At 38.9% G+C, this 26246-nt stretch overlaps 1 protein-coding gene across 1 annotated transcript in view; it reads left to right on the top strand.

The window, feature by feature from the left end:
* slc22a13b (solute carrier family 22 member 13b) overlaps positions 1 to 18474 on the top strand; it is a 47761-nt gene extending 29287 nt beyond the window's left edge. The window contains exons 4-10 of the mRNA XM_069915446.1: positions 681 to 849; positions 3489 to 3609; positions 6160 to 6254; positions 11073 to 11284; positions 13059 to 13167; positions 14399 to 14608; positions 18250 to 18474. Of these exons, the coding sequence (XP_069771547.1) occupies positions 681 to 849; positions 3489 to 3609; positions 6160 to 6254; positions 11073 to 11284; positions 13059 to 13167; positions 14399 to 14608; positions 18250 to 18337 (1004 nt within the window). The 3' untranslated portion in view covers positions 18338 to 18474. The remainder of the gene's footprint in view (positions 1 to 680; positions 850 to 3488; positions 3610 to 6159; positions 6255 to 11072; positions 11285 to 13058; positions 13168 to 14398; positions 14609 to 18249) is intronic.
* The last annotated feature ends 7772 nt before the right edge of the window (positions 18475 to 26246 follow it).

Raw genomic sequence — 26246 nt, 5'->3', positions numbered from 1 at the left:
TTACATCAATTGTATTTAACACCTGAAAAGTTTTTAAAAATATGGTTTTAGTGAATCGGATTCTTGTTTTAGATGTGGTAATTCGGTTGGAACTTTTTTCATGCTGTTTGGTTATGTGTACTTATACTTGTTTGGTCTTTGGATCCGACAATATTTTTGTTGGGTGAGTTAAATCCTTTGAAAGATTTGGGATTAGACAAATTTCAGATTGCTTTTGTATATTTAGCTTTATTTGTTGCAAAAAAAAATGTACAGCAAGTACATGGAAAAATGCTAATGTGATTGATACTAATAGATGACAAAATGAGATGAAAACTTGTTTGGTCATGGAAAAAATCACGTATGTTTTACATGATAATTTTTCTTTTTTTCTTAATAAGTGGTCTTTATATTTAGAATATTTACATTTAGATTTACCTTGATTAGATTTTAGTAAATATATTTCAGTTTTTTTTTTCTTTCTTTGGCTCTCCTAAAGAGAGCTGGCTGAGAGGGGGAGGGGGGGTGGTTCTTTTATTTTCTTTTTTATAAAAAAATTTTATCGTTCATAATATGTACTTTTTTTAACTATATGTAATAACTTCGTTGAATGAATAAATAAAGTTATGAAAAAAAAAGAAATTAAAGTATAAAAATCAAAATGTATTTTGCATTTACATGCCAAATTTCGTATACTTCAGGTATGGAATGGACTGGTGTAGCACAGCGATCATTTGCATCTGCATTTTCCCAGTGTGGCTTTTCAGTAGGGCAGATGCTTTTAGCTGGGTTGGCGTATGGAATTTGTGACTGGAGAAAGCTGCAATTAGCTACCTCGTGTCCAATGATTATCTTCTTGTCATACGCATGGTAAAATATTTAATTTTTGAAAGTTTCAATTCTATCATAAGCTTCCATTTCTTCATAATACTTGGACTAGTTATTAGAATCCATCTTGTAATAAATGCTAAAATAAAAACAGAAATGGCTGGGAGAATGGAGTTCCTATGGAGAGAGAAAGTGTCAAAAATTTGAGTCAATGATCTTTCATCAGAACTATAGAAAAAGTTAGACATCAGGCCTGTTTAAGTTGCGTGAGAGGGAGAGGTGCTCAGATGGGGAAATCATCTGGGATACCTACTACCTGTAAGGACATCCTTCGATTCACGAGTATTTTATCTGTTCTTGTGATGATACCTTCCACACTGATAATTTCAAGCGTCTTCCTTTAATCTTAGCCATGCTTTTCCCCTCCACATATTTGACAGAGGTCTCAATCATGTCTGTTCTATTTCTCACATTTTTGCAAGTGCCAGGTTTGCCTTGTCCTCTCTCACCGACCATAATTTCTTCCACCTTTAAGGTGACACCATTGATAAACAGATACACCCTGCTCTTCCCTTTTAATATTCCAAAGGGATTAGTATCTCTCCTCCCTTTTTGTCCTCCACCAATCAAAGAGACATAAACCACAGAACAGGCCCTTCAGCCCAATTTGTCTATGCTGACCAAGTTGACATTCTGGGATAGTCCCATTTACCTTCATTTGGTTCTTATCCTTCTAAATCCTTCCAGTCCAAATTTCTATCCAAATATCTTGTAATTGTTGTAATTGCTCCTATAACTTCCTCTGGCAGCATTTTAAAGGTGCAGACCATGCTCCGAGTGAAAAATATTGCCCATCAGGTCCCTCTTAAATCACTCCCTCTCCCTTTTTCTTGGGTAAATGCCATCTTACCTGCGACCCACATTCTCCCAGCTTTAACACTGTTTTGTGTAAGACAAGATAGGTTTGACTTGCCTAATGGTTACCTTATCCAAAAAAAAATGAGAAAAGGTTGTTGAAAGGAATGCAGTCAGTGTTAATTTTCAGAAGAAGTCCCTTGTTAAAGAATGACAAGCAAAAGTGTGAGTAGAGAAAATGTAGGGTCAGTAGTAGCACTGATAGGAAATTGGCTTGAAGGCAGAGAGTGGAGGTAAATCATGGGTTTTTTTTTTAATCAGACTGGAGAATGGGTCAGTGAGGTTGTCCAGGGATCATGGCCGGGATGACTTTCTCTCAAAATGGATGTGTCGGGTAATATCTCGAACTGTGTGAGCAACACCATTTGTAAAAGGTATTAATGCAATAGGACATATTTCGGCTGATGAGATGGACAAACAAGTGGAAGATGACATTTGTTTAGAGAACTATAGTAGTACAATGACAGAACGAGAAACAATGGTGATGAAATGGCACATTTATAAAGCACAGTTGTGCAGGATCAGAGGAACCAGGTGCACATAGATCAATAGTACGTCATTAGTGGGTATCTCCAACTTGATTGTTTTCCTCCTGCTATTCAATTTGATCTTCTATGAAGGTGATCACATTTTATCTAAAACTAGCCATTGAATTTATTCCCATCAATACCAAGTTACTTAAAAAATTAAAGAATGAAACATTTCAATTAATAAATCCACAGTAGGGTATCATGATTTTCACGACTCCAATAATATTTTAACTCACAATTAACGTTATTGGGAGGATTGCGAGATCCAATAAACCATAGAACATTACAGTGCGGAAACAGGATCCTTCAGCTTTTCAAGTCTGTGCTGAACCATTTTTTTGCCTTGTCCCACTGACCTGCACCCTGTCCATAATCCTCCACACCTCTCCCATCCATGTCTGTCCAAATTTTTCTAAAATGTTCAAATTAAGCCCTCATTCATCACTTCAGCTGAAAGCTCATTCCATACTCCCTTGACTCTCTGTGTGAAGAAGTTCTCCCTAAACATTTTCCCTTTTACTCTATCTCAGCTACCCTCAGTGGAAAAAAAAGACTATATACATTTTCTTTGTCTAACCCCTTTAAATATCTCTATCAAATCTCCCCTCATTCTTCCACGCTTCAGAGAACCTAACATCTTTAACCATTCCCTGTAACTCAGTTCCTGAAGTCCAGGCAACATTCTAGTAAATCTTCTCAGCGCTCTTTCTATCTTTTGATATCTTTCCTGTAGTTAGGTGACCAAAACGGTATACAATATTCCAAATCTGGCCTCACCCATGTCTTATACAATATTACCACAACATTCCAACTCCTGTACTCAATACTTTGATTTATGAAGGCCAACATGCCAAAAGCTCTCTTCACAACGATATCTACTTGTGATGCCATTTTCATGGAATTGTGTATCTGTATTCCCAGATCTCTCTGTTCTACCTCAATCTTCAGTGCCCTACCATTTACTGTGTATATACTTTCTTGGTTTGTCCTTCCAAAATGCAACACCTCACACTTGTCTGCATTAAATTCCATCTGCCATTTTTCAAGGTGGTCCAGAGCCCTCTGCAAGTTTTGAAAACCATCTTCACTGTCCACAACACCTCCAATCTTGGTGTCACCTGGAAACTTGCTGATCCTATTTAGCACATTATTATCCAGATGACAAAAAACGATAGTCCCCGCACCAATCTCTGAGGATCTGATATTTAATTGCTTAAATGTATTGCATCACTTTAGGTTGCTTCCAGAGTCTGCAAGATGGCTTGTAATGAAAGGACAAAAAGAAGCAGCCAAGAAGTACCTTAAGACTGCAGCAAGAGTGAATAAAAGAGTTCTACATGAATCATTGATTGACAAGGTATTTCTGACTGGGGTTTAAAGAGGATGGACTTTTTTTATAATCTATGATTATAATGTTCAGTTGAATTTATTTAAAAGCAAAGATTAAAACAAATTAATAATTTGACATTCAAGTCATTACATCTTCACAATGCAGAAGCACAATTTTTGATGTTTGTGATATCAAATCTTAAGCTTAAATAATAAAGATTTTGGAACACACAGTTTTGTGCTGACATCATGACCTATTCTAACAACTGCCTAGAATCTTCCTATTGCATAATTCCATTTTTCTCAGTTCCATGTAATTGGGCAACACGGGCTCAAGGGCTGAAAGGGCCTGTTACCATGATGTATGTATAAAAAAAAGACAGACATGAAAGATTGAGGCTCTGATATGATCTGAGCTCATCTTCTTTACATTAGTCTATGAAAGATCCTATTTCACCTGCCTCCACCACTTTTGCTGGCAGAATATTCCATACACCCACCACTCTCTCTCTCTCTCTCTCTCTCTCTCTCTGAGAAAAACCTTCATCTCCCTTTGCTTCATGTTGGTGTTATTCTCCAAATAGCTCCTCCACCTCAAAATTTTAAAGTCCCTACGCTTGTTTGAAGATTCGTTCGTAATTTCATTCCTCCCTCTCTCTTTGCAATCTTCAACTCAAAGTTTTGCCTCAAATGTTGGCTTCGTGAGCATCACAGATGTTAATCAGCCAACTTTGATAAGGATTCTGCGTCATTAGTCTAAGAAATATTGAGGGCTTTAGGTATTTATGAACTATTCTTGCCAGAGTTTGTAGTATAGTTTGCTACACAAGGTGTGAGTTGGTAATGGCTTGCCATGGGCTCTTGAAGAAAACAAATTATGTGGATTTTTTTCAAGTATTTCAAAATATAATGGATTTCTTAATATTTACTTTTCAAATTTCACATCCTTCCTTCATCTCATTTTTATGTTACAATTTTAACTTTGCACCCAGTAAAATGGTTAAAATGTTAAGTTGAGACTGGCCTTTTTATTTCCTGTCTCTGAAATCTTTGTTGCACCTTGGCAACCAATCCCAGAAAGGAAGTCTGTGCTCAAAGGACAAAAACACTAACCTGCTACACAACTGAAATATAAAGATGACCTCAAATAATATCAGGGCCTCAATCTTTCACGTCTAAGCCTTTTTTTATACATACAGCCTGGTAACAAGCCCTTGCGGCTCTTGAGCCCGTGTTGCCCAATTGCATAAAATTAACATACAACTCCCATATATTTTGAAGGGAGGGACAAAACCAGAGCACCTGGAGGAAACCCACGCAGACATGGGGAGAATGTACAATCTTCTTGCAGACAGCACTGGATTTGAACCTGGGTCGTTGGTGCTGTAACAGCGTTGCATGAACTGCTATGCTAACTGTACCACCCTATCTTAGTTATGATTAAGATTTTAAGTTAACTACAAAGGGTCTGAGAGCAACAAGCTGATGCTTCAGTGCAATGAAACCTTGTAGAAACACAAAAACTGCAATTGTTGAATCTGAAGCAAACAAAGAGGTGCTGTTGGGACTTGGGTCAGATGAAGGTCCTAGCCTGAAACATTATCTGTCCATTTCTCTCCAAGGATGCTGTCTGACCTGCTGACTTACCCCGGCTCCCTCCAGATCCTCCTTGATTACTTAATGAGCTGTGGCATTATTTGAGATGTTAACTTTCAGATACAGAATAAACTGGTGTCCCTTTCTGCCTGATTAGGTTGACAAAACAGATCCTGTGGTGTTATTGGTTAATTAGTGAGGGGATTGCTTGATATACAATAATAATAATAATAATGAGATTATTGCTATATACATTGTACAATCTACATATCTCTCCACCACTTTGCATCTAATAAGTCAGTCTTTTTTGATTCTATTATTCTATACAAGAGGCATCCTGATTTTCCCATAGATAAACAGTCTTTGTTCTTGACAAGATATATTTGTGGCTCTGAAGAGATTGTAAAAGTTAAGCAGAATCTCATCTTTCTAATTTGTATTTCATATTTGAAGAGATGCTTAAATGCAGTTGGCTGTAACAGTGTTGGAAATTGCAGTTCACTGTAATAGAGAGGGGAGAAAGAAAGAAACGAGAAGATTTGTAGCCTTCATGTTAATGAAGGTGTATTAATTCAAGTAACATATTCTCTCTTTAATATGCTGGGTGATGTGGTGAGTACTTTCAGTTTTTCTTTCAAGGTGGTTGCAACCAAGATTGGAAGGGGATTGGCAGAATGATATTGAGTGGAAATAAATTGTTCCTCTGCAATTAACAACGGCATGATCTAAGAACACCTTTAATTCCTGTTTTACGTCATCCAGTATTTAGTGAGAGAATTCCATATGAAGTAATTTTCCTGATTAGTGGGAAAATGCTGTGTTATATTGCTGAAGTTAGAATCTCACCAGAGAAGATGTGAATTGAGGGAAGTAGAAAGGTTCAATTATTTTTGGATAGGGTATATTTATTCACACACAGGCCAGCCAAGCATTTTGAGTTCAAAGGTGTTAGGTATCTAACATTTCTGTTTTTACATTCAAGGTTGTCATTAATAAAGAAATCCAGCACATCACCATCTGGAATCTTTTTAGGATATCAAGTCTACGAAGAGTTATGTTGGTTTTGACTTTCATTTGGTAATATTAAATTCTCATTAATTTATATTACAATGCAACGTAACAGCAATGTTCCAGTTCTATATATTTAATGGGTGAGGTTACAAACAATGACTGGTTTATAACCTTTTATACAGTAATGCAAAATGCTAAGAAAAGATAGTAGAGCATCAAATGTCCTGCAATTGAAAACTGACTTAGTGTAGTACAGCCTGTGCTTCTGAACTTTTACCAGGTGAATTTGCACCACAAGTGCAGTTTGACCAATTGCTGCCCAATATTGCAATGTCAGGATTATTTTCACGAGGATGTCATTCACATTTAATAGTCCTTTTGACCCATCTCCAGGAATTTTGGACCAGAATTTGTGAGGAGCAGAGGGTTTATTATTTAGCAATTTGGAATAATGCATTGTATCATAAGTTTTTTTTTAAAATCAAGCTATCCTTTTGAACCCTCAGGAAACTGAACCCTCCCCCATTCCAGAACCCCAGAATCTCCCACTGACCATGTGAATGATGCTGTTATCCTTTCAATGTTGTTACCACTCACTTCTCCACCCTCACACTCCTACATCAAATACAGCTTTCAATCTTCTAGTCGAAATGTACCTTAACCCTTCCCATTGAAAATGCCCATCATATTTTGTTTATCCTTGTCGCCCTCCCACTTTGCCCAATAAAAGCACAATGTTTCCACATAACACTCATTTCCCCAAGCTTTCAAAAAATTATCCAAATTCCCCTCTAAATACCTCCAGTGATGCAGCTTGAAGGTGAAGATTTCCATCATTATCTGCGGCAAGAGCTTCTTCCGCATAGCAGTTGGAAATAATTGAACCCTTATCCTGTAATGTTTTTCCCCATGTTCATGACTCTCCCATTCAATAGCAACCATATCATGGCCCCTTGGGATCTTGTGTTCCTTCACTTTATTCCAACCTCAAAGGATACAAGTTACCTTTCTTTTAAAGCTCTTTGTGATAGGAAAATGTTCTAATCATTGAAATTAGCTAAATTAATCTTTTCTGAACTGTTTCCAATGTTAATAGATGCTTTCTTAGACAGTGGTACTGTGACAGAGTATTTAAAGGTGGCTTGGGAGGAATTGCTAGAGCAGGTTGCACGCAAACATTTTAAAACACAGAATATTTGCAGGACTTTTGCAGAATGCTTTTTGTAGAGGAGCAACAAAGTAGCAACATTCAGCAGCGTGCCTGGGAGAGCATGTGATCTTTGCAGGCAGGGAGAATAGTTTTTCTCTCAGAGAGGGAGGGAGTGAAACAGAGAGGGGAGATACAGAAATTAGTTCCAGAGGGACAAGCTGGCAAACTTTGGAAGGCTGCTTGGTCAAAAGAGAAGACTGGCAGTCTGAAAGGTGACTTGAAAGAAAGAGGATCATCTGGAGAACCCTGAAGGGGGCAAGTTTCGTCAGCAAGACTGATTGAAAAGGAATAAGTTGTGGATGTCCTGGAAAAGGAATCTCTCTCTGAAAACCAGCAAGAACCCTCCTGAGTGGTAACCATCTGCCTGTTAAAAACCAAAGCCTGGTGGAGTTTATTAATGCTAACTTCTGTGCACAGTACAAGAATAGCCTACAACCAGTGAGATTGGAATGTGATCCAAATAACTTTTTTATCTTAAATATTTATTGCACACACCTGCGCTTAGTATTAGAGGGGGGGATTAAGTAGGTTAGGTAGGTTAAGTAAGTTTATAGTAATAAGTTAAAGTTTAATTCTGTTTTCTTGTTCAAATATAATTAAAAACTACTTTTGTTTTTTTAATTTTTTTTATTTTTCACACTATGAACCATATTAACCAAAATACACACAAATATTTCCCTCTTGAATATACACAGTCATTTTCTCCCATTTTTCCCCCCTACCTTCCCTCCCTCCTTCCCACACCCCCCCCAAACCCATTTAACATTCAACATATACAATACAATAAACCCATTAAACAATGTCATCACACAATGAAAATAAACAAGAAAATAGCGTCATCTACTTTTACACACTGGGTCAGTTCATTTAATCTTCTCATTCTGTCATTTTAGGGGCTGGAGGTCAACAGTAGGCCCTCTCTGTGTGTTCCATGTACGGTTCCCAAATTTGTTCAAATAATGAGACTTTATTTTTTAAATTGTATGTTATTTTTTCCAATGGAATACATTTATTCATTTCCATGTACCATTGCTGTATTCTCAGGCTCTCTTCTGATTTCCAAGTTGACATTATACATTTTTTTGCTACAGCTAAGGCTATCATAATAAATCTTTTTTGCGCTTCATCCAGTTTAAGGCCTAATTCTTTACTACTTATATTACTAAGAAGAAAATCTCTGGATTTTTTGGTATGTTGCTTTTTGTGATTTTATTTAATATCAGATTTAGATCTTCCCAAAATGTTTTCACTTTCTCACATGCCCAAATTGCATGTACTGTTGTTTCTGTTTCCTTCTTACAGCAAAAACATCTATCTGATACTGTTGGGTCCCATTTATTTAACTTTTGGGGTGTGATATATAGCCTATGTAACCAATTATATTGTATCATGCATAACCTCATATTTATTATATTTCTCATAGTTCCAGAGCACAGCTTTTCCAATATTTCATTTTTTTATCTTTATGTTTAGATCTTGTTCCCACTTTTGTTTGGGTTTATAGTTTATTTCATCATTTTCTTTCTCTTGCAGCTTGATGTAAATGTTTGTTATAAGTTTTCAAAAAAAATATCTTGCATAAACTTTTGATCTTCTTCATTAGGTGCATATATATTGACCAAATTCCAGAGTTCTGAATATATCTGACATTTTAACATTACATATCTCCCTGCTGGATCTATTATTTCCTCCTCTATTTTGATTGGTACATTTTTATTGATTAATATAGCTACACCTCTGGCTTTTGAATTATATGATGCTGCCGTTACGTGCCCTACCCAGTCTCTCCTTAATTTATTATGTTCCACTTCAGTTAGATGCATTTCCTGCACGAATGCTGTATCAACTTTTTCTTTTTTCAGTAAATTTAATAGCCTCTTCCTTTTGATTTGGTTATGTATTCCAATAATATTTATAGTCATATAGTTCAACATGGCCATTTCATACTCTGTTTACATCTCATTTCCACTTCCTCACCATCACCTTTCCTCTTTTCCTCATTTTCATTTCTCAGTTTTCCTTTTTTGAACGCACTGTATGACAACACTTCTAAAACATAAAATACTTCAACTACTTCCACATCTAAAATTCCCTTAACCCCAAGTGTCCCCCCCCCCTCTCTGAGTCGCCCCTTGTTCCTTGCCGGGCAACCACAACTCCCCTCTCCATTCGGACTGTGAACCCGTTCGCAAGTGTCAACTAATTTTGCAGTGACTGTTATTCTCTCTCACCCAACACCCTCCAGAAAAAACTTTTATCTTCACATTACAACAAAGCTCCCCCTCTTTTCTTCTCTTTTTCTTTTTTTTCTTTTTTCTTTTTTTAACCCATCCTCTTTTTTACCCCCATTCTCCCTTACTTCCTTTTCTTCCCTCCTTTAGTTCTTACTTAGACATTATTTTTACATCTTTATATGTAGTTTGTCGTCGTTCATTGTTCTTGTTACATCTCTTCATCTCTCTTTCTGTCTTGCAGGTGTTTTGCAAATTTTTGTGCTTTCTCCGGATCTGAGAACAGTCTGTTTTGCTCCCACGGGATAACTACTTTAAGCACCGCTGGATATCTTAACATAAATTTATAGCCTTTCTTCCATAGGATCGATTTTGCTGCGTTAAACTCCTTTCTCTTCTTTAGGAGCTCAAAACTTATGTCTGGGTAGAAAAAAATGTTTTGACCTTTGTACTCCAGTGCTTTTTTGTCTTCTCTAATTTTATTCATTGCCTTCTCCAATATATTTTCTCTTGTCGTGTATATCAGAAATTTTACTAAAACGGATCTTGGGTTTTGCTGTGACTGGTTTCGGGGCTAATGCTCTGCGTGCCCTTTCTATTTCCACTCTTTCCTGTATTTCTGGCATTCCTAGGACTTTTGGGATCCATTCTTTTATAAATTCTTTCATATCTTTGCCTTCTTCATCTTCCTTAAGGCCCACTATCTTTATATTGTTTCACCTACTGTAGTTTTCCATTATATCCATCTTCTGAGCTAACAACTCTTGTGTTTCTTTAACTTTTTTGTCACTTTCTTCCAATTTTCTTTTTAAGTCGTTCACTTCCATTTCTACCGCCATTACACACTTTCTAATCCTTTCCCTACATCTGTTATGACCAGCTCTATTCTAATCACTTTTTCTTCTGTACTTTTCATTTTTCTTTTCATTTCACTAAATTCTAGTGTCAGCCATTCTTTTAATGCTTTCATTTGTTCTTCAAAAAAATTTTTATCTTTGTACTGTCCATTCATTTTACCTCTTATTCCTCTGTGCAGAGCTTCTTCTGTGTCTGCTCTAGGGTTTGTGTCTTCTATTTCTCTTCCTTGTATCTGTGTCCCTTCTGACTTTCTTGTTGAGCTACATGTCTCAGTTTGTTGGGTTTTTTTTCATGGTTTTTTGATGTTGGTCTTCTTCTTCTGGGCTGGTTATCTGTTGAGCCTCCTGCTTCTGTTTTTCTTTCTCATCCCTCCGTTTCCCGTTGCTTTCTTTTTCAAAAACTACTTTTGTTTAAGTAACCCTGTGTTGTGGTGCAGATCTATTGCTGCTGGTTTTGGGGGTCCTCTGGACTCTGTAACAGTACCAAAATTGTACATAATGCAGATTTATACCTGTAATTTTATCACCACTGAAAGTGAGTTGCAGATGGACAGTAAATAATCTCATTTCTTTCTTGGTTTCATAGGTTTGTAAATAGCTTTGTCTATTATGGATTGTGCTTCAGTGTTGAAAACTTTGGCAAGGACATTTACCTCACACAGTTCATCTTTGGGTTGGTGGAAGCCCTCCGAGTTTCTTGCATCTGGTTCTTGGCGATGTTTGGACGAAAAAAATGTCAAGCATATTTCCTGTTGATTGGTAGTATCTCAAGCTTCCTCATATTAGCTTTACCAGAAGGTAAGACTGGGGGAACAGGGAGGATTCTGTCAATTGTAACCCTGGATGGGCTTTTCACATCCATCAGTTCCATGTTGCCTCTTCAAATGAGCCCAAAAAAAATTATACCTGGCTTGTCTTCCTCCAAAGCTCCACAACTGTTTTGTTTAGTAATTATTTGATTTTACAAAAAGATACAACTGATTCTGTTTCCATAACAATTCAAGCTATGCATTCAAGATCAATCCAACTTTCCTCATTAAGAGCACCTCATTCATTGATTTATCACATGAATGATAGAATCAGAGGCTGGAAGCTGACAGAGACATTTATACAATTGAAATTATATCTTGGCAGGAGCCTCCTTGGCCAATTCTTTCAGAGCTAGCTGGAAAAGATCTATTTAGAACTATTACTGTTCATCCCACTTTTCCGCTCGCAGTGGCATGTGGCTTATCCTTTAAATATTCTGAGATTTCTGCCTCCAGTGACTTTCCAAGCAACAAATCCTCACCATCACCACCCCTTGGATAAAGCAAGCTTTTTTTTTATTCATTTCTAATCCTTTTATGAACTTGCATTCACATTTCCTAATTATTAATCCTTTTGCTTGTGCAAGTAAATTGTCAACATAACAACACAGAAACAAGCCATTTGGCCCAACTCATCCATGCTGGCCAAGTTACCTACTTATGCTCGTCTCATTTCATTGCTTTTTGCCCTTGTCGCTTTAAACCTTTTTGCTGTCTGAAAGTCCACCAATAATTTTCTTTGCTTGTCTCCATATTTTTGTGTGTATATTTATATCTGTATGCATACATACATATGCGAACACCTACATCTTACACTAAAATTATTTAGTGTCTTGGAAAAATCCACAAATCTCCCATCAGTCATGTTTTATTTTAAATTTAGAAATACAGCACACTATAACAGGCCTTCCCAGCCTATAAGCCTGTGTGGCCCAATTACACCTGATTGACCAACAACCCCAGTACATTTTGAAGGGTGAGAGGAAACCATAGCACCCGGAAGAACCCCATGCAGACATGGGGAGAATGTACAAACTCCTTACAGACAGCACCGGGTTTGAACCTTAGTCGCTGGTGCTATAACAGCATTATGCTAATCGCTACATTAACCGTGTTGCCCTCAAGTTCTTCCTGTGACATGGTGGTTATATCTATATAGAATATATTCTACTTTAGTTGTAAAGGACTAATACCTTGTCCTAGTTAAAATGATTTGTTTAGAGAAGAATATTTGAAAATGGGTTGCAGGCTGGAATCCAATGGAAGTATTTGGGTAATTTCTGTGTAAAATGATAATTGAAAAAAATATGATTATGCACCCATGCACAAAAATCTTAAACAGTATTATCTCTAATCAATAGAGATGCTTTCAAGAAAGACTGTTACTGAGCTCCATAGAGAGAATAATATAAGATCAAACATTTTGCACACTGCATACAAACGGGAGCGAGATTGATATTGGATAACTCCAAAGTTTGATGGAGCTTGAGTAAAGTGAACAATAATAACAGAATTTGAACTAGACTGGCAAGTGGCAACAAATATGGATGAAATTATCATTCAGAACAATGAATCCCCCTTCACAATTTAACCTGTAAGTGGAAAGGATCAGTTTTGGTTTGGTAACCCAAAAGTCTCAGGCACAATGTCTGTAAATGAGAAATCAGGAACATGTCAAGAACACAAAAAGTGAGGAAGAAGTTAAAATGTGCTCTTCAGAGACCAAGGTCTGCCAAGGCCTGATATCTGTTCTTATGTTTCAGGAATGTCTATTGAAGTCACTGTGCTTGCTGTCCTTGCAAAATTGTCGATCTCATGCTCCTTCACAGTAACTTATGTTTATTCCACTGAGTTGTTCCCAACTGTGATCAGGTATGACGGATTAGAAAATATATCACACAATTACCTGCGTGAAATCTCTTTTTTTTTTGCTGGAATGTTTTAAATACCTTTTGCACCTTGTTCACCAAGCATAACCAGATCAGGCATGCATACAGAAAATGTGGCGAGCAGTTTGCTAACAGTAAAGGTTTCATTTAAAATGTAACATGCATGAAATTCTTTAACTTTTGTCCACCATAAGGCACACAGAGTCATAGCTTTGTCCAGTGCCTGTAACTCACCCCATTATTACATGTAATCCAAGATCAAAGATGAAGTTGAGTTCACATTGTGCCGTGGCAATATGCATTTGAATTCATTTGCAAGTCATGAAGTAAAAAGCCATTTTCAGTAAAGGTGACAGCAAAGCCTATGAAAAGCTCCACCGTGCTCATAAATGAGGAGAGGGAACAAACCTGCTCTGTACTGAACATGAACCAACACCAATTCCAAAATGGCTGACCGTTCTCATAGAGGAGTTGACTGAACAGGTTCCGTCATCACTTTTTCTTGGCAAATGGTGGGAGGTCAGAAATGTCAGAAGCACTCGCATCCAATAAAGATGTGTAAAAATTCAAAATAAGCTGGTGACGTATCTGACCTGACTATTCCCAAGACTTTAATTATCTGAAATTCTGGCCCTTCCTCATTGGTATACTATTAAATGGCATTTTGTGTTATTGGGCCCGATTATTAATGGGCAACTCGAGGAATGAAAGAATTGTGCAGGAAGGTAGAGCTGAGATAGTAGCTTGTTAGGGCCATAGTTAATAACAAATAACAAGACCTGAAACTCTGAATGACCTACTCCTTCTATTCATTACGTCCTTTCCTTTGTACAGAGATCCTTATCAGTAATATTGGCCGATAAGTGAGCACATAGTTTGTTTCAATTGCCTTATTTTTCCCCAATTTCCTGATTGTGTTTCTTACTGTGAAATGTCAAGAAATATTACAGGAATTTTGAACTGTTCTGAAACCTATTTTCCCAGTTTATTTGTTTGTTCTAGCCCATGGCACCATTGATCCGAGCCAAGAAGCAATAGGTGTAGAAGAGTAAGCAATTTGTTAATTGGACATATTTAGCAAAAGATGAAGAGAATAAAAATTATTTGGATTATCTGCTGCATTTTAATATGTTGCATGGCCGTATTGTAATTGACAGCTGTCGTGATGGAGATCTTTCATAAATGACTGTAAGCTCTTTTTTTTAATGATGCAGACAGAGTGCCATTGGTTTGATGTCCATGATTGCTCGGCTAGGTGGTATCATTGTTCCCATGGTCTTGATTTTGGAACCAGTCTCTCCAGGTATCTCCTTGGCCTTATTTGGAATCATGTCAATAATTGCCAGTGCTCTGACTCTCCTGCTGCCGGAAACTGCCAACAAAGAATTACCAGATCCCTTTGGACAAGATGGAAATGTTAAAAAGTTAGTACTGTTTTATTTGGGTGTTATGAGTCCAGAGGACCCCAAAACCCAGCAGCAATAGATATTCATCAAGACAAGTGGTTACTTCAACAGAAGTTGCTTTTCATTAACTTTAAACATGAAAACCGAATCACACTTTAACTTAACACTATTGACTTAACTAACCTAACTTAACCCCCTTCGAATGCTAAGCGCACGTACGTGTAATGTGTGTACAAGTTTAGAAAACTTCTTTGATTCACAGTCCAATCTCACTTCTCATTCCTCCAAGTTCACGGGTTGCAGGCAATTCTTGGACTGTGCACAGAATTGAACCTTTATAAAGTTCACCAGGCTTTGGGGCTTGAAAGGTAAATGGTTACCACTCCGGAAGGTTCTTGTCAGTTTTCAGAGAGAGATTTGTTGTTCCAGGACATTTATAACTGGTTCCTTTTTAATCAGCCACATCAGTATCTTGCTGATGAAACGTGTCCCCTCAGGGTTCTCCAGATGATAACCTCTTTCTTCCAGGTCACCACAGAGTGCCTTTTTGTCTCTTATTTCAAGTGAAACGTTAGATAGCCAGTCCTCTCCTCTTCCATGAGGCACAAGGGCTTTGACCAGGCTGAACCAAGCACTCACAACCCATCTTCCAAATGGGGTTTTCCACAAGCTTTCCAGCTTGTCCTGTTCCAATTCCAGCTGCTGTTGCTTAATGTAACACTGCAGAACTGATCTCTCTCTCTCTGTCTCTCTCTCTCACACACACACACACACACACACAGAAAATCTGTTTGACTCTCTCTGCTTGCAAAACCACATGACCCTCTCAGAACAGCAAGTTCCCTTCCAGACAGAATGTTGCCTTTTTGTAAACAACAATCTATTGGTGAAGTCTCTTGGGCACTCTCCAAAGCTTTTGCAAAGGCTCTGAGGCTGATATGTCTAGCATCAGCAGAGCTCCAGTATTTTAAATAAGATCTGTTTTAAAGTGTTTGTATGTGACCCACACTTACAATACCTGCCCCAATTTATCTCCCAAAAATATATCTATATTCTGCCACATAGGCTATAAACATTCATCATTTTAGTCATTGTTTAGTATTCCTTCCTGACATTTAGTGTCAGTCAGAAAGAAGAAAACAATTAATTCACACTTGTCATTGCTGGTCTTGGGATATCTCACAAATTCTGTTTAATATGATAAGTACTCCTTCACTGCAACCTGTTGTGTCAGATAGCTCACCAATCTGCCAGAGGAACTCACCAGTTCGAGCAACATCAGAGGGAGAAAAAGACGGGGACCCTTCACCAGGACTGAGAGTCCAGAGGGGAGGTGGTTAGTATAATGAGGACAAGATAGGAGGGATTGGATAGGGGATAGTGAGGATTGGTGAAACAGGGAGGGTTGAAAGATGAGAGATAGAGGCAGTTGATTGGCAAGTGTCAGACAAAGGAAGAGAGCATGATGGAAGCAAGGGGAAACAAAGGGGTCAGGTGGAATGTAAGTCATACAGAGTGGAGTGAGTGATATGTAGAGACAAAGTCTGCCATCTCCGAGCATTGCATCAGAATGGACTGTAATCATCTGAATCAGAAGTAAAATTGGGCAATTGCTACAACTGACCTCTTCATTGCAAGGAATAGCTAATCACTTTTCTTTCTCAAAAACATGAAGGCATAGATAAGGTAGAAAATTTTAGTCTTTGTCCCAGGGTAGGGGGATCTAAAGCTAGAGAGCATAGATTTAAGGTAATTTAAGGGGGCAATTTAAAATGGAACTGACGAGCATCTTTTTCAGATGGAGGTTGATTGGTGTATGGCACCAGCTGTCAGAGGAAGAAAGGGATACAACTGTAATATTCAAAAGATATTTGGACAGGTTTAGAGGGATATGGGACAAATATAGGCAAATTGGACTAAATTGAACAACAGGGACAAGATGAATCATAAGATCTGTTTCTGATTGTGGAGCTCTGATTCTTCCTGATAGGAGGAGGGAGAAGAGAGTGGGGTCATGGTAGGATGAGTCCTTCAATCTGTTGGTTACTTTTCAAAGTTTTTTTTAACAGCAGTTAGCGCAACACAGTGACAGCACCAGGGACCGGGGTTCAAATTCAGCGCTGTCTTTAAGGAGTTTGTACATTCTCCCCATGTCTGCATGGGTTTCCTCTGGGTGCTCCAGTTTCTTCCCACTGTTCAAAACATACCAGGGTTGTGGGTCAATTGGATGTAATTGGGTAGCATGGGCTTATGGGCCAAAAGGGCCTGTTACTGTACCTTATGTCTAAAAAAAGTTTTCTTTATGCATCCTTGATTTAATTAATACAGCTGAAAGCTCTACTACATAATATTGCATTTTTAAATCAATTTTTTTTGTGAATAATCCTATTTTTGACACAAAATATAGTTTTAAAATATATTGGAAAATACTGAAAGATATATTGAGGAACAAAAACCTTTTTCTTAAATAATAAATTCAAAAGATTACAGTCAAGAGCTGTTAAAATATTGTTATCAGTGTTCTTGATCCCAAACAATTCAATTTAACTTGTATGCCTTTAAAGCAATTTTAAAAGCTTATTCTATTAGTTGAAATCACATTGGTCTTACAATCATACTTCGGGACAGAGCTGAACCCTAATATAACTTTTAAACATGGTAAAAATGCTTGATTTGTGCTGGATATATTTTGTTTTAAATATCTCAGCTCTGCTGATTTCAGGTGAATTATAGCAAACAGAAAACAATCAAGTAGCAGCACCAGATTACATTGTTTCTTTTGTCGAAATGTCAAGGTGGCCATTGTTAGGTAATGGGATGGTTTCTACATGGTAACTGGCATTTACCATCAGCACAGAAACAATGTTCCACCCGAATGTCCCAAAAATATGGGTAATGATGAAAATGTCAAAGCTCACTATTGTTGCCATCCTTCAACACCTAAGATTAAAATTAGCTTTGGATCTCTGTTCCGCTGGAATCTCGTGGCTCATGTTCACTCCTTTTCCCAATCATCCAGGTCACCAGCGAGGATCTTCAGCTTATGAGTGAAACAAGAAAGTTTGCAGATGCTGTGATTGTAGTTACTAGGCAAAAGTGCTGGAGAAACTCAACAGGTCCACACTGTCCATAGGAGGCAAAAATATTTAACCAACATTCAGGACTGAGCTTGGTGAAAGGCTCGGGCCAAAAACCTTGGTTATCTACTGTATCTTTGTCTTCAATGGATGCAGCGGGACCTGCTTAGTTTCTCCAGCACTTTTGTGTATTAGTTTCAACTTGCTAGTGAGGGTAGATTGCAAATCTCTTCAGTTCCTTTTAATTAGTTCATTGCTTTGATGCAAAGTTGCTCTGTGGTGGTACACCATCAGCCGATTGTAGGAGGAAACCTCTGTACCTGCAGAAGTATAAGGGAACAGGACAACACCTGGCCGGCTGCCAATCAGTTGGCCTGAATGGATCAAGCACCACCCAATCAGGTGTCAATCACCCTCCGGGATATAAGCCTGTGTTGGCCTCCCAAAGCTTCACACTGAGTTTTTGCAGCCACAGCCAGCCTGGTTCTGTGGATTAAAGCCTGTTGTTCAGTCTTTACCTTGTGTGTGTCTGATTCTGTCTAACAGCGCACCACATGCTCAAAGGTTTTATTTTCTCTCCAGGGAAGTGAATGGTAACTGTGACGCAGAAAATACACACAATCAGACTGCAGCAGAGAATGGAAACGTAATTGAGAGCACACAAATGTAAAGCAACATGTCATTGAAGAATGGCCTGAATTTTGAGCAGCGCTGACTGTAAGCTATTTCGAACTGCTGAGCTCTGCTCTGCATTTAACATTCAGCTTGTATTTGCAGCAATATATTAACACTGTCAAGATAAAAAATTGATAAGGGCTTAGATTTAAAAAAAATTATTGAATAATTCCAACTAAGGCAAGTGAAATGAATCACAGCAATTGTTTATTTTAGTGATTGAAGTTGACCAATCTTTCAAGTGTTTATGATGGTGGTTGTTTTACTTTGATTTTAAGGCAACAAGTCGATATTCATGTAATGTATAACAAAGTATTCACAGGATTTCATTAACATTATTATGGTGTCTGTCTGACAGGATTTGAAAAAGGACATGAACTTGTCTTTCTGCCTCACCCAAAGCACAGAAACACAATGCCATCAGATGTAAAAGCCAATTTATTGGCAGACAAAATTGGAAGAGGAAAAAAGTAGAACAGAATTATTTAACAATCTTGTTCTGTGTCATATTCACTTCAATATTTTATGATTTTCTTATTGTTTTCAAATCCCATATAAAATGAGCAATAGCTTCACAGAGTTTCCCCAAAATTTGTTCATGAGCAGTAAAGCAATGCAGTTCTGATATTCTGTATGCCGTGCCCTCTTCACTCTGTGACCAATCTATCCCGAATGTGACCTTCCAGATGTTTATAAAACATGAAGGGCACAGATAGAGTAAAGAACCTTTCTTTCTTTTTTAAAATATTTTTATTGGTGTTTATATTATACATTATAAATACTTAAAAAGTAGTTATATATTGTGCTATAAGATACAAAAGAAAAAAAAGAAATTATTACAAAAAAGATTTTCATGATTTAAAAAATCCATATTTAAGAATAGAATTAACCACACAAAATAAAGGCAAAAGAAAGAAATTTTAATTGAAACCACCTACTGCTAAGCAAGGTTAAAAGTCAACATGTGGGAATCAAGTGGCAGCTACTTGGAAACGAACAGCACAGCCCCAATGGTTCAAAGCAACCACTGAGTATGTGTAAATGGAGTATTATCTTTCCATTTAAGAGTAAAGAATCTCAAATATTTCCAAGGGTAAGTGAGTCTAAAACTTGAGGATATAGGTTTATGGTGAGAGCGGTATGTGCGATGAGCTACCAAAGTTGAGGCAGATACAGTCACAGCATTCAAAAACTTTTGGACAGGTACGGGACAAGTGCGCTCAATGTCAGCAAAACCAAGGAGATGATTGTGGAATTCAGGAGGAAGTTGGGGGAACACGATCCAGTCCTCATCGAGGGCTCAGTAGTGGAGAGGGTCAAGAACTTCAAATACATGGGTGTCAACATCTCTGGCCTGGAGCCTCCACATTGATGCAATCACAAAGAAGACTCGCCAGCAGCTATTCTTTGTGAGGTGTCTGAGGCAGTTTGGTATGCCACTGAAGGCTCTCGTAAACTTCTACAGATATACTGTGGAGAGCATTCTGGCTGCTTGCATCACTGTCTGGTATGGAGGCACCAAGTCTCAGGACAAGAATAAACTCCAGAAGGTTGTTAACTCAGTCTGCAATGTCACAGGCACCAGATCACTCCATTGAGGACATCTACATGAGGCAATGTCTTAAAAAAACAGCTTCAATCCTCAAAGAACCCCAGTCTATGCCCTCTTCACTCTGCTACCATCGGGAAAGAGGTAAAGGAGCATAAAGTTGAGCACTCAGCAGCACAAGGACAGCTTCTTCCCCGCTGCCATCAGATTCCTGAATGATCAATGAACCAAAGACACTGCATTTTTTATATATACAGTAATGTTTTAAGATTGTTGTAATATGTATGTTTGCTCTATGACGCTGCCACAAAACACCATATTTCATGACTTGTTCATGACAATAAATTCTGTTTAGGAAAGGAATTGAGGGATGTGGGCCTCATGCAGGATGAAGGGCCAACTTGTGCATGACTCAATGCTTTAAATTTGTTTTTTCTTTGACAAAGACCAATAAAGACCTATAGTTTTTCATCATAGAACACATGGAAGAGCAGCCCAGTTCGCCTAGTGGTTAGCGCAATGCTGTTAAAGCACCAGGGGTTTGAATCCAGCACTGTCTGTAAGGAGTTTGAACATTCTCCCAATGTCTGTGAGGGTTTCCTCTGGGTGCTACGGTTTCCTCCCACCATTCAAAATACATACCGGGGTTATAGATCAATTGGATGCAATTAGACGGCATGGGTTTGTGAGCTGTAACTGTGCTGTATGACTAAAAAATCCACAACTAATTACAGCACAATACAGGCCCTTCAGCCCACAATGTTGTGCTGGCCTTTTTCAACCTACTACACATCAATTCAATTTTTCCCCACCTCACAACCATAACCCTCTATTTTCCTTACATCCATATGCCTAAGTTACAGTCTTTTAAATGTCCCTATTGTACCAGTTTCCCCCATGGCCATTGGTAATCAGTCCAGGCACCCACCACTCTCTACGTACAGTTCTCCACTCACCTTAAACAAATCTCCTCTGGTATTTCCCATTGCTGCTCTGGAAAAGCCATGCTGGCTCTCCACCCTATCTGTGCTGCTCATAATCTGATATACCGAGATTAAGTCACCTCTCATCCTTCATTGCTGCAAAGAGAAAAACCCTAGCTCTATCATTTGTTTCTTAAGACTTCTTCTCTAATCCAGGTAATATCCTCATTAATTCCCCCCCGGACCTTCTCTAAAGCTTTGTGTGTGAAAGGAAGCTTCTAAACTTCTAAAGCTTCTTCAAGAGGGCCCAGAGGGACCATGCTCTGCTGACCATTGTTGGCTCCACCATTGAGGCCGTCAAGAGTATCAAGTTCCTTGGAGTGCCTGGCGAAGAACCTCACACGGTCCCTTAACACAAGCTCCGTAACCAAGGAAGCCCAGCAGCACCTCTACTTCCTTCGAAGGCTGAGGAAAGTTCACCTCCCACCCTCCATCCTCACTACCTTCTACAGAGGATGTATTGAGAGCACCTTGTGCAACTGCATCACCGCCTAGTTTGGAAGCTGTATCTCCTCAGACCACAAGATCCTGCAGAGGATAGTGAAATCAGCGGGTGGCTCTTTTCCCACCATAAAGGTCCTTTACAACACTCGAAGCAGGAGAAAGGCAATAAATATTGTGAAGGATTCCACACACCCCTCACGTAAACTGTTCTCTCTTCTGCCATCTGGTAGAAGGGCGCTCGGGCCCTTACATTCAGATTGGGTAACTACTTTTGCCCTATAACTATTAGACTCCTGAACTCCCAGAATATTTAAGGATAGGGTAATGTGGACTGTTACTGTACAAGTCTTAATATTTTAGTGTGTTTAACTTCTATTCAAACTTATATTTCTATAAATATGCTCCGTGGTCCTGGAGAAATACTATCCTGTCTTTATCGGCGAGCATGATTTAAATGATAAATAAAGATGACAATATAAATCTGTGTGTTGTAAGTAATCACCTCTTTATAAATACCAGGGTTGATTTCAAAGTATCCCTGCTTGAAGAGAAAACAGATAAATCACTGTAAGTAAAATATCATATGCATTTCCAAAAAAAATCTCGTCACATTTTTGGATGCTCTAGTACACACATGTCAAACTGAGGCCTGCAATATAATTATAATTATATTTGGCCCGCAAGATCATATCAAATATGTATTAGAGCTGGCCTGCTGGCTGCCGCGCCAGTATAGTGCATGCACAGCTAATACTACAGATCCCAGAATGCTTTGCAAATGCTTTGGCGTTAGCTCGCTAATCGCCCCCACCTCCTCTCTTTACTTTCATTAGCACCTGCGACCTGTCGCCGAACTCACATGTAATAAACCCCTTACGAAAAATGGCCAAACCAAAGACAGAAAACAGGACCTTTCAAGACAGGTGTGAGGCAGACTATATGTTCATCATTTTAAAAGACAAACCTGTTTGTCATTGAAGCAAGTTGTTATTTTTTTGACTTGTTGGCTTGTGAAAAAAAAACATTTAAAAGGAGCTTAAAGGCTAGAGAAAAATATTATTTATTGAATATTTTATTTCTCATTTGTTAATGCTTCTTCTGGAAAGAGTTTAACCAAAACTATTATTAAACATTTATTTTAATAAGAAAAAGTTTAACATTACATATGTTGAAAGAAGAGAAAACATGCAGATGTTGTTGAAAATTTTCAATCAATATTTAGTTTGGCCCACGATTTAGTCCAAGTTTTTAATTTTGGCCCTCTGTGAATTTGAGTTTGACACCCCTGCTCTAGTATGAATTATTATCTTTGGCAACTTTAGACTTTAGGTATTTCTTGAATTTCCTGTTACCGTAAGCCTTGTTGGCAACAGCCTGTCCACAGCTGTAAGGGTAGAAGGATAATGCCTCTAGATCGGACAAGACCCTCCATCAGAACACAATGGCATTGTGTTTATTAATTTATGCTTCTGAAGGTGCTGTTGAATGTCTTTCAGTTTTCAGAATGCCAATATCATTTTTTTCTATTGTTAAGATGGCACATGGTATGTTGGCCTTCATTAACCATGCGATCATACATTTGAGATAATGTTGCAGCTAGACCCCAGTTGGAACGTTCTGGTCACCTCACTACAGGAATGATATGGATGCCACAAAGCGGATGCAGAGGAGATTTACAAGGATGTTGCCTGGGTGGGAGAGCGTGCTATGAGGATAGGTTGAATGAATGAACTTGATCTTTTCCCCTTGGAGGGGTGAGCTGATGGAGGTTATACAAATGAGAGGCATTGATTGTGTGAATGTCCAGAGGCTTCTTTCCAGGGCTAAAATGGCCAACACAAAGGCATCAATTTTAGGTGTTGAGATTAAGTAAGAGGTATGTTTTTTCACAGATTTGTGGGTGTATGGAATGCATCACCGACAATGGTGATGGTGGCAAATACAATAGGATCTCTTGAGAGATTATTATATATAAGTACTGTACATGGAACTGAGGTAAATGGAGGGTCCTGCAGTAGGGAAATTCTAGACAGTTGTTAGAGTATGTTATTAGGTTAGCACAACACTCCCTGTACTGTGCTGTACTATGTTCTCTGTTCTAATCCTGCCTTCTATCCGAGAAATGTTTTTTTTTCCAATTTGGGACCTCGAATGTTGGTTTCTTCAAGTTCAAGTTTATTATCATCTGCCTGTACATATTCAACCAGAAGAAACTGCAATTCTCTGCCCCATGGTGCATACACAGACACACATGATGTGCACATATATACATAAAAATATAATAAAATAAATAGGTATAAATAATTTATGAGTCCTAGGGTGACATTAATCTCACAGCCTGTGGGTAGAATCAATTTCCCAGCCTGGCAGCCGTGGTTTTGATGTTGCTGTAGCTCCTTTTATGTTTTGAAACAGGTTAGCAAATGAAGATGATGAAATGTAGCACTTTAGATTTTAAAACAGTAAAAGACTCTACAATTTGCCCTTCAATACGCAAAATGGTAATTTTCACCTTCATCCATTATTGAGAACCCCATCTTCTATTTGATTAGAATCTTTGCACTTCTCTCCCTGTTCCACACATTTTGTTAAAGAATTTGGCGCATTTCAGAGTTCATTTTCTTTACTAATTTTCTTGATATTGTGAAATCAGAATTGCTCTATTTCTGTTCCAAGATATTCACTTTGAAAGTTCTTTACGTTCATTTCTTTACGTGAACGGTCGATCAGATTCAAGGGTGACACACTTCTCTCGTCTGAAATTCTATCGAAGGCTAGTGATCATCTGATGCTTTTAAAGAAGGCTGAATTCTAAGGTTCACTGTTGGCATGGACATTGCACCATCTACTAGGACAGAACTATTTCTTTCAGCAGGCCCAAAATTCTTTCCCTCGCTTTCCAACATTGGGTGCAACTTTAAAGTTATGAATTTCTGCAGTTTGTAGAATATGCTCAGCTCGGTTGCTATTGGAAAGATTCTTCTTTGGCTTGGCTTCGCGGACGAAGATTTATGGAGGGGGTAAAAGTCCACGTCAGCTGCAGGCTCGTTTGTGGCTGACAAGTCCGATGAGGGACAGGCAGACACGGTTGCAGCGGCTGCAGGGGAAAATTGGTTGGTTGGGGTTGGGTGTTGGGTTTTTCCTCCTTTGCCTTTTGTCAGTGAGGTGGGCTCTGCGGTCTTCTTCAAAGGAGGTTGCTGCCCGCCAAACTGTGAGGTGCCAAGATGCACGGTTTGAGGCGATATCAGCCCACTGGCGGTGGTCAATGTGGCAGGCACCAAGAGATTTCTTTAGGCAGTCCTTGTACCTTTTCTTTGGTGCACCTCTGTCACGGTGGCCAGTGGAGAGCTCGCCATATAACACGATCTTGGGAAGGCGATGGTCCTCCATTCTGGAGACGTGACCCATCCAGCGCAGCTGGATCTTCAGCAGCGTGGACTCGATGCTGTCGACCTCTGCCATCTCGAGTACTTCGACGTTAGGGATGAAAGCGCTCCAATGGATGTTGAGGATGGAGCGGAGACAACGCTGGTGGAAGCATTCTAGGAGCCGTAGGTGATGCCGGTAGAGGACCCATGATTCGGAGCCGAACAGGAGTGTGGGTATGACAACGGCTCTGTATACGCTTATCTTTGTGAGGTTTTTCAGTTGGTTGTTTTTCCAGACTCTTTTGTGTAGTCTTCCAAAGGCACTATTTGCCTTGGCGAGTCTGTTGTCTATCTCATTGTCGATCCTTGCATCTGATGAAATGGTGCAGCCGAGATAGGTAAACTGGTTGACCGTTTTGAGTTTTGTGTGCCCGATGGAGATGTGGGGGGGGCTGGTAGTGATGGTGGGGAGCTGGCTGATGGAGGACCTCAGTTTTCTTCAGGCTGACTTCCAGGCCAAACATTTTGGCAGTTTCCGCAAAGCAGGACGTCAAGCGCTGAAGAGCTGGCTCTGAATGGGCAACTAAAGCGGCATCGTCTGCAAAGAGTAATTTACTGCTTTTCAATATAACATATAACAATTTCAGCTCGCCAATTTGGCCCTTCTCGTCCGCACTGATCCAAGTCCCCTCCTCTAATTCCACCTACCAGCACTCTGCCCATATCCCTCCATCCCCCTCCCATCCATGTACTTATCCAACTCTTTCTTAAATGACAAAATTGACCCTGCCTCCACCACCTTTCCCGGAAACCCATTTCACACAGTAACCACTCTCTGAGTAAAGAAGTTCCCCCTCATGTTACTCCTAAACCTTTGCCCATCAACTCTCAACCCATGACCTCTCACCTACTCTCAATGGGAAAAGCCTTTCCACATCAACTCTCTCTATCCCTCTCATTATCTTAAACACTATCAAATCTCCTCTCAGCCTTCTACGTTCCAAGGAATAAAGACCTAATTTGCTCAATCTTTCCTTGTATTCCAGGTGCTGAAACCCAGGCAACATTTTTGTAAATCTTCTCTGCAGTCTCTCTATCTTGTTAATATCCTTCCTATAAATCGGTGACCAGAACTGCACACAGTACTCTAAATTTGGCCTCACCAATGCCTTGTACAGTTTCATCATTACTTCCCAACTCCTATATTCTATGCACTGATTTATATAGGCAAGCATACTAAAGGCCTTCTTCACCACCCTATCCTACCTTCAGGGAACAATGCACCATTATTCCTAGATCTTTCTGCTCCATTGCATTCTTCAATGCCCTCCCATTTACCACAGTGTCTTGCTTTGATTATTCTTTCCAAAATGAAGCACCTCACACTTATCAGCATTAAACTCCATCTGTCATCTTTCTGCCCATTCCTCTAAGCAGTTTAAATCCCTCTGCAATCTTTGAAAACCCTCTTCATCATCCACATTTCCCCCTATTTTAGTATCATCTGCATATTTACTAATCCAATTTACTGCCCCACCCTCCAGATCATTAATATATATG

The sequence above is a fragment of the Narcine bancroftii genome, chromosome 2 (assembly GCF_036971445.1).
Source record: "Narcine bancroftii isolate sNarBan1 chromosome 2, sNarBan1.hap1, whole genome shotgun sequence".
NCBI classification, from domain to species: domain Eukaryota; kingdom Metazoa; phylum Chordata; class Chondrichthyes; order Torpediniformes; family Narcinidae; genus Narcine; species Narcine bancroftii.
Note: the sequence above shows the minus strand (reverse complement) of the source record. Positions and strands in the feature narration are given on the sequence as shown.